Source organism: Eulemur rufifrons, chromosome 2 (genome assembly GCF_041146395.1).
Source record: "Eulemur rufifrons isolate Redbay chromosome 2, OSU_ERuf_1, whole genome shotgun sequence".
NCBI lineage: Eukaryota > Metazoa > Chordata > Mammalia > Primates > Lemuridae > Eulemur > Eulemur rufifrons.
The window spans coordinates 59,223,692-59,239,163 of NC_090984.1; the positions used below are offsets into that span (position 1 = coordinate 59,223,692).

Sequence of the window (15,472 nt, forward strand, 5' to 3'; positions counted from 1 at the left end):
TCCTTCCTTCAGGGGTGCATAGTTGGATCTTATTGTTCCTCAAAGGTCACTTTATGGCTTTTTTTGGTTATTGTTTAATGTATTTTAGCAGCATGGCATGGTGCACATGAAGTGCTTGGCCTGGCTCCTGATATGTAGGGGGTATATTGTAGCAATTACTATTAAACTGGTTTATCATCTATATGCTCTGATAATAAAAAAGCAATTCAGATAGAAATGCAAAATCATTTCAATTAGTTCCAATCCTATAATATTAAAGCTAAATTAGCTTTCATTCTTTTCCCCCAAGGTCCTCTCGAAAGCTCATTGGATGGGTGCTCTTAACCAAACAAGAGTGACTGAATTTGTCTTCTTGGGACTCACTAATAACTGGGTGCTGGAGATACTGTTTCTCATGGTATTCTCAGTCACTTATGTGCTAACCTTTTTGGGGAACAATCTCATCATTATTACCATAAGCTTTATTCCACGTCTCCATACCCCCATGTATTTCTTCCTGAGCAATCTGTCCTTTATTGACATCTGCCACTCATCTGTCACAGTGCCCAAGATGCTAAAGGATTTGCTTTTAGAGAGAAAGACCATTTCCTTTGACAATTGCATTGCACAGCTCTTCTTCCTACATCTTTTTGCCTGTGCTGAGATCTTTCTGTTGACTATTATGGCGTATGACCGATACGTAGCTATCTGCACTCCACTACACTACCCCAATGTGATGAACATGAGAGTCTGTGTACAGCTTGTCTTTGCTCTTTGGTTCGGGGCTACTGTTCACTCACTGGTGCAGACCTTCTTGACCATTCGCCTACCTTACTGTGGCCCCAACATTATTAATAGTTACTTTTGTGATGTGCCTCCTGTCATCAAGCTGGCCTGCACAGATACATACCTCACGGGAATGCTGATTGTGTCCAATAGTGGAACCATCTCCCTCACCTGTTTCCTGGCCTTGGTCACGTCCTATGTGGTCATCCTGGTTTCTCTTCGAAAACAGTCAGCCGAAGGGCGCCGGAAAGCCCTGTCTACCTGCTCAGCCCACTTGATGGTGGTTGCCCTCTTCTTTGGGCCGTGCATCTTCATCTACACTCGGCCAGACACCAGCTTCTCCATTGACAAGGTGGTGTCTGTCTTCTACACAGTGGTCACCCCTTTGCTGAATCCCCTCATTTACACCTTGAGGAATGAGGAGGTAAACAGTGCCATGAAACAGCTCAGGCAGAGACAAGTGTTTTTCATGAAATCATATACATGATGGGAATTGGGATTGCAGACATAACTGTGGCCACATTCTTAATGAGAGAACAAAAGTAAAGAGTCACAATCGTTAGGTAAAATGGCATGAAGCAGGTTAGACTTCTCCTTAAAGGCAGAGACTTATTAAGTATAAAGGAAAAGATCATGGTAGAACATGTAAGGAAAAAGAACCTGGGAAAGTTCAGAGAAGGCTTCTGATTTGACCAGTAAAACAATACAATTTGGGGAACTCAATTCAGTCTCAGTCTCAGAAACAGGGACAGCTGTGGGAAGCTACCTTCTCAGTTTATGCTGTTCTGTAGGTTATTGCGTCTAGGGAGCAATACCCATCTTTTATAAATTACAGTGGTTTCAGTCTTGCTTTCAAATGTATATTCAAGTTGTAATAATATGCCCCTATTTATATTAAATTAAACTTTGTTGCTTTTGAATATGATTCTCTTATTATGTATTTTTTATAGTACTTTCATTTTGACAAAATTAAGGTGAAGATGTATTATATAAACTAATTTTATTAAAGTAAACTTTACATTACATAAAGTGCACTCATTTTAATTGTACAGTTTGGTGAGTTTTGACAAAGGTATACATACACTCATGTAACCACATCTCCAAGCAAGATACAGAACATTTTCATCACCCCAGAAAGTTTTATTCAGCTTCTTCCCAGCTAATCTCTCTATCTCCATGTAAGCATCCAAGGATCTGATTTTATTTTTTATTATGCATAAGATTTGTCTTTCCTAGACTTTCATATAAATTGAATAATATAGTATATACTCTTCTCTACCTGACTTCTTTTGTTCTGTGTGGTGTTTCTGAGATTAATGCATGTTTTTGTGGGTATCAGTAGTTTATTTCTTTTTATCGTTGAGTAATATTTCATTGTAACACAATTTGTTTACTCTTTCATGCATTGACGGACATTTGAGTGTTTCTAGTTTCTGTTAATTATGAATAAAGTAGCCATAAACATTTATGTACAGTTTATTTTGGATAACTTTCCATTTCTCTTGGGTAAATACCTAGGGGTAGAGTTGTTGGATCACATGGTAAGTGTATGTTTAACTTTGTAAGACACTGAAAGACTGTTTTTGAAAGTGGTTGTATGATTTTATAATCTCATGAAAAGTATTTGAGTTTTATATCCAGTGATTGGTATATTGTCAGTCTTTAATTTTATGCATTCCAGTGAGTATGTGGTTTTAATTTTCATTTCCCTAATAACTGATGATGTTAAGTATCTTTGCATTTGCTTGTTATCCCTTTGTGTATCTTGTTTTATGATGTGTCTGTTCAAATACTTTGCTCATTTATTTATTATTATTTTTTGTCTTCTTGTCACTGCATTGTATATTCTAGATACAAGACCTTTGTTGGATAAATGTCTTGCCAATAATTTTTCCCACTCTATGCCTTGCAATTTCCTTTTCTTAATGGTATATTTTGAAGAGCAGAAGTTTTAAATTTTGATTGCATTTGATTTATCAATTTTTTATTTTTATGGTTGATGCTTTTTATGTACTAAGAAATCTTTGCCTACTCCAAATCTCAAAGATGTTTTTCTATTTTGTTTTCTTCTAGAAGTTTTATAGTTTTACCTCTAAATTCTAGGTCCATGATCAATTTTTTTTAGTATATCTTTTTTGTTGTTGTTAGAGAAAAGTCTCACTGTGTCACCATGTTTGGCTAATTTTTAAATTTTTTGTAGAGATGGGATCTTGCTATGTTGCCCAGGCTGGTCTCAAACTCCTGGCTTCAAGTGCTTCCTCTGCCTCAGGCTCCCAATGCACTGGGATATTAGGCATGAGCCACTGTGCCTGGTCTATATATTATTATTCAAACATGATTTTATAACTAGATCACTTTGTTTTTTAACTTTAAAAAATTATTTATTTATTTTTTAGAAACTGGGTCATACTCTGTCTCCCAGGCTGGAGTGCAGTGGCCTGATCATAGCTCACTGTAATCTATAACTCCTGGGTTCAAGGAATCCTCCCTCCTCAGCTTCCTGAATAGCTAGTGCTACAGGTGTGTGCCACCATGCCCAACTAATTATTTTATTTTTAATTATTAAAAAATTTTTTTTTTTGGTATAGAAACAGGGTCTTGCTGTGTTTCCCAGGCTGGTCTTGAATTCCTGGCCTCAAGAGATCCTCTTGCCTCAGCCTCCCAAAGTGTGGGATTATAAGCATGAGCCCCTGTGATCCATTTTGAGTTTGCTTTTTATATCTTTCTAGATGGTTTTTACTATTAGTAAAATGAATGAAACACAAGGGAGTAAAAATATACTATCTATTCCTCCTCTGTTTTATAAAAATTTGTGATTTGTGGCAACTTACAATATCAAAACAAAAATACTTGTGTTAAAATGGAAATCAGAATTTATAACAATTGGAGCAATACATGTATTGGGAAATAGTGATGAGCTAATTATTGCAATTAAAAACTAAATGTATTTGAGCTTCTTGAAATTTGAGGCAAAGAAAAGAAGAAATGGTTACAGATGGTGTGGTGGGCAGAGTAGTGGTCCCCCAAAGATGTCTTCGTTCTAATCCCTAGTACCTGTCAGTATGTGCGGTTGCATGGCAAAGGGTAATTAAGGTTGTAGATGAAATTAAGTTTGCTAATCAGCTGACCTTGAGATAGAACTAGTGACCTGGATTATCCAGGTGAACCCAATGTAATCACAAGGACCCTTAAAGATGGGAGAGGGAAGCAAAAGAAGAGAATGAGAGAGAGATATGACCATGAAAGAAGCCAGAGAGATTCCACCTTGCAGGCTTTGAAGATAGATGAAGGGGGCCACTAGTCCAGGAAAGCAGGTGGCCTCTAGAAGCTGGAAAAGGAAAGGAAATGGATATTTCCTTAGAGCCTTCAGAAAAGAATGCTGCCCTGTTGACACCTTGATTTTAGCCCGGGGAGATGTGTGTTGAACTTCTGGCCTTCAGAACAGAAAGATAATAATTTTGTGTTGTTTTTAAGCTGCTATTAATACATTTGTGGTAATTTTTACAGCAGCAATAGCAACGTAATACAGATTTGTTTATATGAGTTTTTTTTTTTTTTTTTGCCCAATAAAGGAAGCATATGTGCTTTTGAAAAAAACTGCAAAGCTATGCTAAGAAAACTTCAGAAGATGGAAATGTATATGTGTTTGTTCATGCATGCGAATAAAAAACATTGTTAATAAAATGGACTTTGTTAAATTGATTTATAAATTTTATGTACTTATAAAAATCCCACAAAATTATTTTGGTAAAATTTCCAATAATGTTCTAAAGTTTAGTTGGAAAAAATAAACAGATGAAGATAGTTAAGAGGGCTGCTTGGATTTACATAATTTCAGAGCAGTTGACTTCCTGAATTAACTAGTATCACTTATTGAGCTGAAGTATGTCAGTTTACTGTGGAATGGGCAAGTTCTTGTGAAGAGGGCTTCATGACAAGTTTTGTAGGTAAAGATGATGACATACTGTGACTGAAAGCAGGAGTAGAAAGAGATGAGGATTCTACAGATGGTCATAGAGCTACCATAGAAAATAGTTAAATATCAACTTTAATGAAGCTAATGGAATGAAATAGAGTACACTGAATACTAAAAATATATCTGATCTCTCTTTGCTTATTCTGAAAGGAATTTAGAATAGATTGGGGTCATTAGTCTCTTGATGCTCTGTTAACTTGTAGAAATAATGCTTAAGAGGATTCTGGAGAATTGGATACCAGACAATGTGGCCGTCCACACACAGTACAGAGTGACAGACCCACTGACTCTCAGAGGTAATAAATGATTGAAATGCCAGAAAGTACTCAAAAGGACAAAGAATCAGAAGCAGGCTATTAAATAAACTGGGAGGTGGTCATGAAAATACCTCAATATCATTACTTCAAATTGACAAACAAGTGTAGAATATTGTCAGTCTCCAAGAATTCTCATGTAAAGCCTAAGTCAAAATAAGAGTTTTACATATCCGTGATGAAGTTGAGCTATCACTACTGCACATGTTAAAAACTTAGAAAACTGATCTAATTATGCCTCTCCTTTATGTCCTTTTATATACACAGGTATTCATACCCATTGGTATCTTATATGCAGAAATAAATTCCCAGTGCCTTATTTATTTATTTGTATTATAGCAATAGTACTCTGTTGTATAGAAGATGGTGGTAGCCTGAGGAATTCAATTGTTGAATACAAAGTTGCCAATCCCCCTCTCCCCTTTAAGTCAACCACAGAGCCAGAGTCAAAATATTTTCATTTGATTCTTTACTATTTATTCCGTGAGTAACTAAATAATTACTAAACATTTTTATCTTGTTCCTGAGACTAAAAAGCCTTTTCTGTGAAATGGAAAATAAATGTTTTATTTTACCTCCCCAGAGAGTTGTGAAAGTTAATGTAATTGAAAATGGGTAATGTTAGAAATTTTGCTTGATACCATGAAAAAAATAAGCAAACATGACATTATTGTTCTGTTACAGTTTTACCAGCTACAACGTTAATGATTGCCATGAAGCATCCTCTTGTCTGTCACATCGCATGTGTTCCTCTGTGCGGCTGATTCCTGCACAAAGCCACCCTGTCTGGGCTCTTTGGAAAGCTATTTCTCTTGTCTGCCATTGCTTATAATAAAAGAGCATTTATTTTATACAAACCCTATAATTCTCAAATTCAGCTTTTTTTTTTTCTTTGCAATTTTAAGATCATTTTATTGAAGAGTGAGAGGTCGGGGGCAAGTACAGCCCCCCAGCCCCACCAGGGGGCATAGACCCCTTCCCTGCCTCCCACCCCCCAAGTGGCTCCCCCAACAGGAGCCACCAGCCAGTCTAAATGAATATAGTTTTATATTATCCAGAGAGTAATCTTGGGGAAAGAGACTATTGTATTATTAGATTTATCTGTTGGAAGTTAATTACGATACCCAGAAAACCTGACAGAATGCCTTCATGATCATGGCTCTGTATCACTGAAATGGCTTTTATCACTTGAATTTCCTCCGCAAACACCTTTCCTGGTGAAAATAAAAAATTTTCCTCTTAAAAAATGTGAGATGAGTCTTGTGGCCCAAAGGTTTATGGATCCCACCCTCACTGATTGCCTAGGAAATCCCAGCTGCATTCAAGCATGCCCTTGTTATTGATGGAGTCACAATGAGCTGTTGATTCCCAACAAGCCATGCTCTTTTATATATATGAATATGAGATACCATTGCCTGGAGTATCCTCTTCATATCCTCTGTCCTCCCAGTCTACTCAGCACATGCCACTCTGCTACAATATGTGCCACAGTGACTAGATTCAAGCTGTTGGATTATAGAGCATGTTTTATTCAACTTGATATTTTCTACCAGCTCTTAGAGCAATATTGGGTGCCTATTAAGTGTTTAGTACTAAATTTTTAGTTGAATGAATTCTCTACATAATAACTAAAATAATTTTATTAAAACACAAATTATTTAATGTCTCTTATGTGCTTAAACCATTTCGGTGGCTTCTCATCTTGCTGAAAAAGATTCTAAAGTACTCGAGAGAACACAGAAGGATTCTTTTTACTTCTCCAATGTCACTCCGCCTTATAGTCTAAGTGGTAATCACACTAATCATTAATTTCTTGGAACATGCCAAGGTCTTTTCCAAGATAGGGTCTTTTCACCTGCCATTTTTTCTGCTTAGATTGCTCATCACCTCCTTTTTTTTGTGGTTGGCTCCTTTTCATCTCTGCCATCTTAGCTTAGATGTAACTTCCTCATGGAGGACCTTCTTGACCATTCAATCTAAAGACAGTCTCTTCCATATTCTCTAATAGCACCCTGCTCTGTTCTTTTATAGCATTTATCACACTCTGTAATTAAAATTTATTTGTTCATATTTTTGATTTCTATTTTCACTGGACTCTAGACTCTATGAATTTTAAACCTATTGTTTAAAAAAAAACACTGGAAAAAAAACTACATGAAGGAGGAACTGTATGTATGTCTTATTTACCTAGCACATAATAGGTGCTCAGTAAATATTTTTGTCGAATGAATGAATAATAAGACATCCCTGTTTCATTGCTCTGATAGCAGGTTTTGCCTGGATACTTGAGAGTATCAATAACTTCAATGGTTCAAACTCTTCTTTCTCAGTCATGAAAGTCATATGCACACTCACTTGATCTGATTCACCAGTGGTTGCCAAGCTGTTTATTCAAGCATCTGAGTGAACAATGTAGGCAAGTGCTGCCCAGAAATCTGACAGTTTGTTTAGACCTTGGTTATCACCCTCACAGAAAAGCAAGGAGAAGCAGCATGACATAATGAAAATAGCTTGAGTTTGTGTTGAGGTGCTTGGGTTCACATTCTGCCTTCATCATTTCCTAGCTGAGTGACTTTGGGTAAGCCATTTGCTCTCTTTGAGCTTTAGTTTCTTCATGTATAAACAAGCACAATAATACCTACCTCCCAGGGTTGTTGTGAGAATTAAGTACATAGTGCCTAGAATAATTTCTAGCATATAAAAGATATTATTATAATAATTACAGCTATTGCAATGGTTGTCAGATATTGGGCCAAGGACAATTTAATAAGTCATACAATCTGATAAATATGGCATGTAACTTATTCTTTGCAAGGCATTTCTTTGATTTGGAGCACCAGATATCCTAAGGACTTAGACATTTTCATTTTTCTTCTTTCCTGTCCTTCCTCCCCATTAACTTGTTCAAGGCACTCTTCATGTCTTCATTCCTAAGGGTATAGATAATGGGGTTCAGCAGGGGGGTGACAGCAGTGAAGAACACAGACACCACTTTGTCCTCTGGGAGGCTGGTGGATGGGCGAGAATAGATGAAGATGCAGTGTCCCAGGAACAGTGTGACCACGGTGAGGTGGGCTGCACAGGTGGACAGGGCCTTCCGCCTGCCCTCGGAGATTTGCTGCCTCAGACTCACCAGGATGACTGCATAGGACACCACAAGGACAACAAAACAGACCACGGAGATCAGCCCACTGTTGGAGACAATGAGGATCTCAATGATGTGGGTATCAGTGCAGGCCAGTTTGATCACCTGAGGTACATCACAGAAGAAGTTGTCAATCTCATCAGGACCACAGTAGGGCAGCTTGATGGTGAGGGAGGTCAGGGCTATGGAGTGGATGGTTCCCCCTGTCCAGAGGGCCACGGCCAGCAGCACACATACCTTCCAGTTCATCACTATCATGTACTGCAGGGGTTTACAAATGGCCACATACCGATCATAGGCCATGACAGTGAGGAGGAAGATCTCTGTGCAGGCAAAGAGGTGCAAGAAGAACATCTGGGTCACACAGGCGTCAAAAGAGATGAGCTTTTTCTCTGACCAGGTGTCTATCAGCATCTTGGGGACAGTGACAGTGGAGTGGCAGACATCAATAAAGGACAGGTTGCTGAGGAAGAAATACATGGGGGTATGGAGCCGGCGGTCATAGATAATAGTTATGACAATGAGGATGTTCCCAATCAGTGTCAGGACATAGAAAATGAGGAACATGGAAAACACAGCCATCTGCACCTTCTGATTTACAGATAAACCTCTAAGCCGAAAATATGCCATGAAAGAAGTTTGATTAGCCTCTTCCATCCTCTTTGTTAGACGTTCCTGTCAAGAATTAGAAAAAAACCCCACCCCAGCATAACATTTAAATTTGCGTCAATCATTTGGCCACTTGATTTTTTGTGGGTTTATGACTTTTATCTCTACCTGAAATTTATGGTCAAATATCCTGTGTTTTTTTTTAAAATCTCTATTCAACATCTTAAGTCATGCTGGACAAATGGTAGGTGCTAAACACACATTTTTTGAATAATAGAACAGAGATAGAAAACATCCTTGAAGAGGGAGAGGGAGAGTCCAAACAAGTTATTTTTCCCTTGTTGTAATAAGATATTAGTGCTTAGATTTAGACTATAGATTTTTATAGGAGAAGAAATTAAGTTTCTCCTTACCCTGAATACGTAATTTCTTCAAGGGTACACAAATCAGGGCCTTGAACCTAGTTTTTTTGTTGTCCTGTTGACTGCACTTTTCAGTAACCCAAACCACTTGCTCCCCCGTTGGCTTTGCTGTGGTGCTCTGGGACCATAATTTCCACATCTAACTTTCAGAGGGCGGCAGCTTTCTTACCAAGCTGCTGGGCAACTGACAGTGTGACTGTGATGTTCTTTGAACAATTTTTTAGAGGAGGTGGATAAAACCCTGGAAGCCTTGGGAAATCTGGAGAGAGTGGAGGAAGCTTGCCTCTCCTCTGCCCTTCAGCTGAGGGCAGACTTGCCCATTCTTAAACTGGAGTTCACGATCCAAGCCTAATGGCACCACTGTCTTGACTGGATTATCCACAGTTCTTTTCAAAGTCCCATTCTGTTGTCTGACTTAATGATCCACAAGGAAAGCAAACGTAGGTGTATTATTTTCTTTTATATTACCCTATTTATGACTCAAGCATCGCTACTTTTTTTTTTAATAACAAGTGTATGCGTTATATAGAGTCACAGGATTTTAGCCCTTAAAGGGACTTAAGAGTTTACATAATCTACTTTTCGTTTTACAAATACAGAAATTGAGGGACGGAGAGGCAAAGCAACCAGCTCAAGGGTACACAGGAGTCACAGCTGGGTCTAGAGCTCAGATTCCATGACTCCTAGTCCAGGCTTTCTTCACTCTCCCACCACTCTGATCTTACTTTTTGTGGTGGTTGGCATAATTGGGGGGTAGTTAAGTAGGATGTGTCCTAGTGACCTCCCTCTTCCTCTACTCAGTGTCCCGAGCACATTGGGTGTGGGGGGAAACTGTGGGAAGCCTCTCTTCTCTGGCTTGCTTCCCTCGTGCTGCTGCTTTGATGCACAGCCTTCCAGGGGTGGCCCCCCCTTGGCTGCGTGGGCCCGTCATCCTATGCTACATCCTTCCTATCACGGATCATGACTGGTGCTTTATGTTATCCCTTAAGATCACACTCTGACAAACAAATGAATCAACCCCACACTATTTATGAAAAAAGGCTAGAGAAAGCTTCTTTTCTGCCTCTAGCTCTGTCTTTCTCCTTAAATATTTCTTCTACCTCATCACGCTGGTCTTCTGCAGATAACAGCTCTTTTTGTTGTCTATGTTAGAGGAAAGACTAATGGTAGTGTCAAATCAAGGAACTGGTAAAGATCTGTGGCAAAGGAGATATTTTTGGGGCAGAAGAGGTCCATTTAAAAATTAAACTTGCTATGTCTAGGGCTTGGATTAACATTTACAGCAATTTTACTGTTTAGAAATTTTTCTTAGAGCATTTTTCCTCCAAAAAACTATTTTAAGTGTTACTGATTTACATCTGTTTTCATGGTTGCAAAATTAAAAGCTGAAGAATGAACCAAGAAAGGACCCAGGGGTTTATTTTCAATTCATTATAGGAAATTTCACCTTCTCAGACCGCAAAGGGCACTCAGATCGAGAACCAGCTTTAAAATGAAGACATCTGTTCCCTCCTCATAGGGCATGGATATAATTTTTAACTAAACCTTTTCCATTACATTTTTTTCTATTTCTATGAAGCCAAAGGAAAAATATCTTTGAAAAATGGAGCTGTGTTCAACCACAGTAGAAATTTGGTGCTAGTTTATGCCAATAATATGGTGCACAAAAAGAAAACACAGTGTTTATTGCATACATTTCAGGGAAATGGGGGAAAATCTTTAAGAGCAAAAACAGAATAAAACTAAAATATCCATAAAACTCACCCTGAGTTGTTTCTGATGTTCTCAGCACATCCAAATGTAACGGAAGTGTCAGTCTCGCTTCTTCAATATCAAGAATATTATCTTCCAGTAGAAATAACAATTTGTTTGAAGTTGGACAAGTCAAATAACCCCGTTTACCTTGATTTTTCCATAAGGAAAGTGAGAGCCCTTGAAGTTCCTTTGGATCTTATTCACAGTTTTGGTCATAAGTCACAGTATATGTGTGTATTTGGGGATATTTTCTAGTGAGAGATACTACTAAAACATTTCTGTAAAAATCACACTTTTGTACCTATATTACCATATTTTTCAATATGTCAAAGCATGTAACTCTGCAGTAAGATTTTCTAGGGTTGGTTTCCCGTGAACTGAAGCTGTGGAATAGGAATGGTACTTTTTTTCACCTTTCCAGACTGTGGTGATGACAAGAAGGGATTAAAAGCCACAATCAATGACATTTGCAGGCCTTACTAGTTTCTGAGGACACTTCTAACACTTCTGACCCAATTATTCAGAAAACCAATGTGGCTGAAGCATCCTGTTTTCTTTTCAGCGCAGGTTTTGTATTGTTAGTTTTGGATGAATTACACTGCCTTTAAGTACTAAAGGGGAATCTGCAGAGAAAGAAAGCAGCTGGCACTGGCCGCTGTAGTGTTGGCGTTGTTCTACCTGAATTATGTAGGCTTTATGTCCTTGGGAACTTCTAAGCAATGACACCAGTTTAATCTACTTGGTAGTTAGAAAAAGTTAATTCCATGGGGAATGAAGTTACAGACTTTGCAATCGTCATTAAGAGAATTTAATGAGAAGTCAGTACTTAAATATCTTAATCTTTAGGATGTATTTATATATAATTAAATAAGCTACTATTTAGTGATTGCCTACTATGTGCTGAGTATTAGGTGATGGGCTTCCATGTTTTTTTTATTTAATCCATGTAAAAACAAAGAGATGAGAAAAGGGTAATAGAACTGAGACTTCAGAGAGTTTTCTGACAGATAGGTTAAGTGCTTTGACTCTAGAGCCAGATTGTCTGGGTGCAAATTCCAATGTCCTAGATGTGTAAATGTGGGCAAGTTACTTAATTTCTCTGGTCTTAAGTTTCTCATCCATTAAACATGCATAATAATGATAAAATATTTTAGAACCCCTGAAATCTTTGCAAAGCATGTGACACTTAGTGTGCTATCTATATTAACATATAATTATGTCACATGCAATTCAAGCAAAAAAAAAAAAAGTCCAACCTATCAACAATTACCAGCCAAAATTTTTGGCTTCAGTCATTTGTTATTTTGGACACATTTAGAACCTCTTCCTTATTCTCCTATTGCTTTCTCTGTTTAGTTATATAAGCAACAATGTGTAGAAGAGAAGATGGTAATACAGGGAACATGTCAGAAGTTACTGAAATGTTTACTCTCCAGGCCTTGTGGCTTGGGATCCTTTTCTCCAGTTTTCTTGTTGGATTCATGAATTTTGGCCAGAGGCCAGACCTGGTTGCATTGAAAAGGCTGGAGCTTTCAGAATTTATAGGTATTGCTACTTGATCAATGTGGGACTTGTTTTGTCACTGTAATAGCCTTGGAAATCAGGACACACATTAGGAAGAGGGTTATGCTGGCTACACTAATTCTTTGTATTTTTGGAAGTGAGATACTTTATCATAGGCATGACATACCAAGGCAATACGGAAAATAATGTTCAATTGATTACAGGGCAAATAGTATCACCACTGTCATTGGTAAAATGCAAGGTTGAGAAATTGATCTTTGACCTTGTCATATGACAGCTTTTGTACTTTCCCCTCACCTCTTGGTGACTTCTCTCCCTGGCCCACCCACAACTTCCATTTGACTGTACACAGACCGCCACATAGGTGTCCCGCTCGGGCTTTTCCTCCCTAGAAGTAAGTCCCTCGTGTTCCAGAATGTTGTGTTCCCATTTCCTCCACAGAATAAGTGAAAACAGTGGTTTACGCCTTCATAGCACTTTAGAGTTTGCAGAGCTCTTTCACACTCATTATTTTATCTGATCTTCACAACACTCCTGTGAGGCAGGGAGCACTGTAGAAAACTTGGACCTGGTGTTAAGTCATTTTCACAGAATTTACATGTCAAGCACCTGAATCAGGGCTTTAACTCGGTCTTCTAGTGTCAAATCCAGTGTTCACTTGGATGCTACATTTTTTAGAGGAGCAATCGCTTCAAGGTATGAATGATTGGTTAACCACACCTCCTACAGAAGATGCACACTTCAAAGAGTTACTTGTTAAATCATACAGAAATGGTCACAGTTAGGGCCATAGCTCTTTGTCAAGGACAAGCGGCAAATCATCCTGAGAATAAACAATAACCAGAACGTATTTATAGCCCATTGCTGGGTCATTTATATAAAATCCATTTGGAGGTTTTCCAGGGGGCCTTGAGGCTTAGGGTCCTGTTTGTATCCTATCTCTACAATCCTCCCTGCATGATGTCATTGGAAGGTAGGGCATGCATAGGAAATATCTTGGGCAATATTTTTAAAATTACTCCACCATGTTGATTAAATATCATTGTCAATTTATCTTTATTATTTTGGATAATGTGAAGTATTTTTGTTAAATATATTTTTATTATGGCTATATCTATTATTATGGTAATATCTATAAGTTCTTTAATTCTCTGTTCATTTTGTAGGAATTCCTAAAGAAGTAAGGAAATTTACTGGGTTTTAAAGCATTTTAAAGTCATAGACTAACTCAAAATCATAACTACTATCAACATAAATATTTATTCTTTTACCGTTTTTCATCTGGCAGGTCCAGGTGAGGGCAATAAATTTCACCATCAAAGCTGGTTTAATTTCTGGGAGAAGCTTCTATTTCAAGAGTAAATTCAAGGCTGAGATAGCATACCCTGCTTTGCAATTTTCAGTTTTTTTGAAAAGGATAAACTATTAACAAATAATATTGACTCAGGACTATCCAGAGGAGTCTCTAGCTCTCTGCAAGGTCTGGGCAGCTCTCTAATTTAAGTGAGCAGTCATTGGCTTCTCCCTCGAGTGAGGGAAGGGAGGTGACTGGGTTGGCGTGTTAAAGTAATGGACAGTGACGTGTAAAGGGAAAGAAGCAATAATTCACAGGAAGTTTGGCTACCAGCTGAGAAGTTTGAGGGATTTTTGTCATTTGAAGAGTCTGTATGGTGCGGGAAACCATTAAGTTTAGTATAAGCCCCAAAACTAAATTAACTGAAGCTTTTTCATTGCTGATACAGTTTTTGGACAAAGTAATGTGTCTTGGCTATTGGACCAAAAAAAAAAAAAAAAAAAAAGACTGAAATTAGCAACAGACCTTTGATGAGTCCCCTGTATTCGAGTCAGTGGTCCTACTGCTTGTCCAGACCTCTTAGGAACAGAAAGGAAAAAGGATTGTGAATTTACAAAACTGGAAACATTTTTTTGTAGGTAGTTTTCACATCAGTCTTTGTGCTTAAATGAAAATATGCTGCCTTTAACTTGAACAGTTTTAGACGGAGAAGAACCAATTAGCTGCCTCTTATGAGAGAGAGCTCTCATGCAAAACAGGGATTAGTCTGTTGTGGAAGACCACAATGATAGAAAATGGGTCTTGAAGTTAAAGTTTTAATTCAACTTGATGTTTTTTACTAATTGGATGTATTCCAGAATGGAACTATTTCTTGGTTGGAAATGAGGAGGAATAGTGAATTTTTCAATCAAAAGCTGGATTATGAGGCAGGATGTGGTGGCTCACACCTGTAATCCTAGCACTTTGGGAGGCTGAGGTGGGAGGATTGCCTGAGGCCAGGAGTTTGAGGTTGCAGGTTGCAGGGCAGATCATGCCACTGCACTTTATCTCAGGCAACAGAGCAAGACATTGGTAGCTTTCTAATAGGGATAAGAGGAACAGAGGGAATGAATATTTGTTGAATGTGTGTGCCGATAAAATAAAAGGCAGATGCTAGAAGTTTTTTATGATTCAAAATTTCTGTACAATAGTACACACTTTATCAGTAACAAAGAAAGAGAATTTGAAAAATTAGTGGTTATTGTTAAACATGGTTTGATACATTTCACCAAGTCTTGGCGGAATGAGATTCAAGATTAAAACAGAAAGTTTACCTTGTCGTAAGATACACCTAAAAGAAGGTATAGGAAGGGTAGCACTGAATGTTAAGAAGTATATGCTGTATGGAAATTCATAAACCTAGGAGTTGAAGTGCATGGGAGCAAATTTTGCTTTAGAGCAAAATAAACATTCTGTCTTAAATACTGCAGATTGCTTAATCAGAATTACAAAACTGGTAAAGAGGCAAGACAGTCATGATGACGTGGTATGAATCTCACTGGGCTAGTTTTTGCTTTGGAGGCATGGGCCCCAGTCTTAGAATACCTGAGCTTAAGTCTGAGTATTTGCACCTTCTGCTTATCATTATTCATAAATGAGAATCAATTAACATTTTAATTATTCAAAGTA

At 37.9% G+C, this 15,472-nt stretch overlaps 2 protein-coding genes across 2 annotated transcripts; one reads left to right on the forward strand and one right to left on the reverse strand.

Annotated features, from left to right (window-relative positions):
- The first annotated feature begins 310 nt into the window (after positions 1-310).
- On the forward strand, positions 311-1,252 carry OR4E2 (olfactory receptor family 4 subfamily E member 2). Its single transcript, XM_069463170.1, has one exon. It carries the CDS (start codon positions 311-313, stop codon positions 1,250-1,252), a length of 942 nt encoding a protein of 313 aa, XP_069319271.1.
- A 6,666-nt stretch (positions 1,253-7,918) lies between these two features.
- On the reverse strand, positions 7,919-8,857 carry OR4E1 (olfactory receptor family 4 subfamily E member 1). Its single transcript, XM_069463184.1, has one exon. It carries the CDS (start codon positions 8,855-8,857, stop codon positions 7,919-7,921), a length of 939 nt encoding a protein of 312 aa, XP_069319285.1.
- Positions 8,858-15,472: the final 6,615 nt, after the last annotated feature.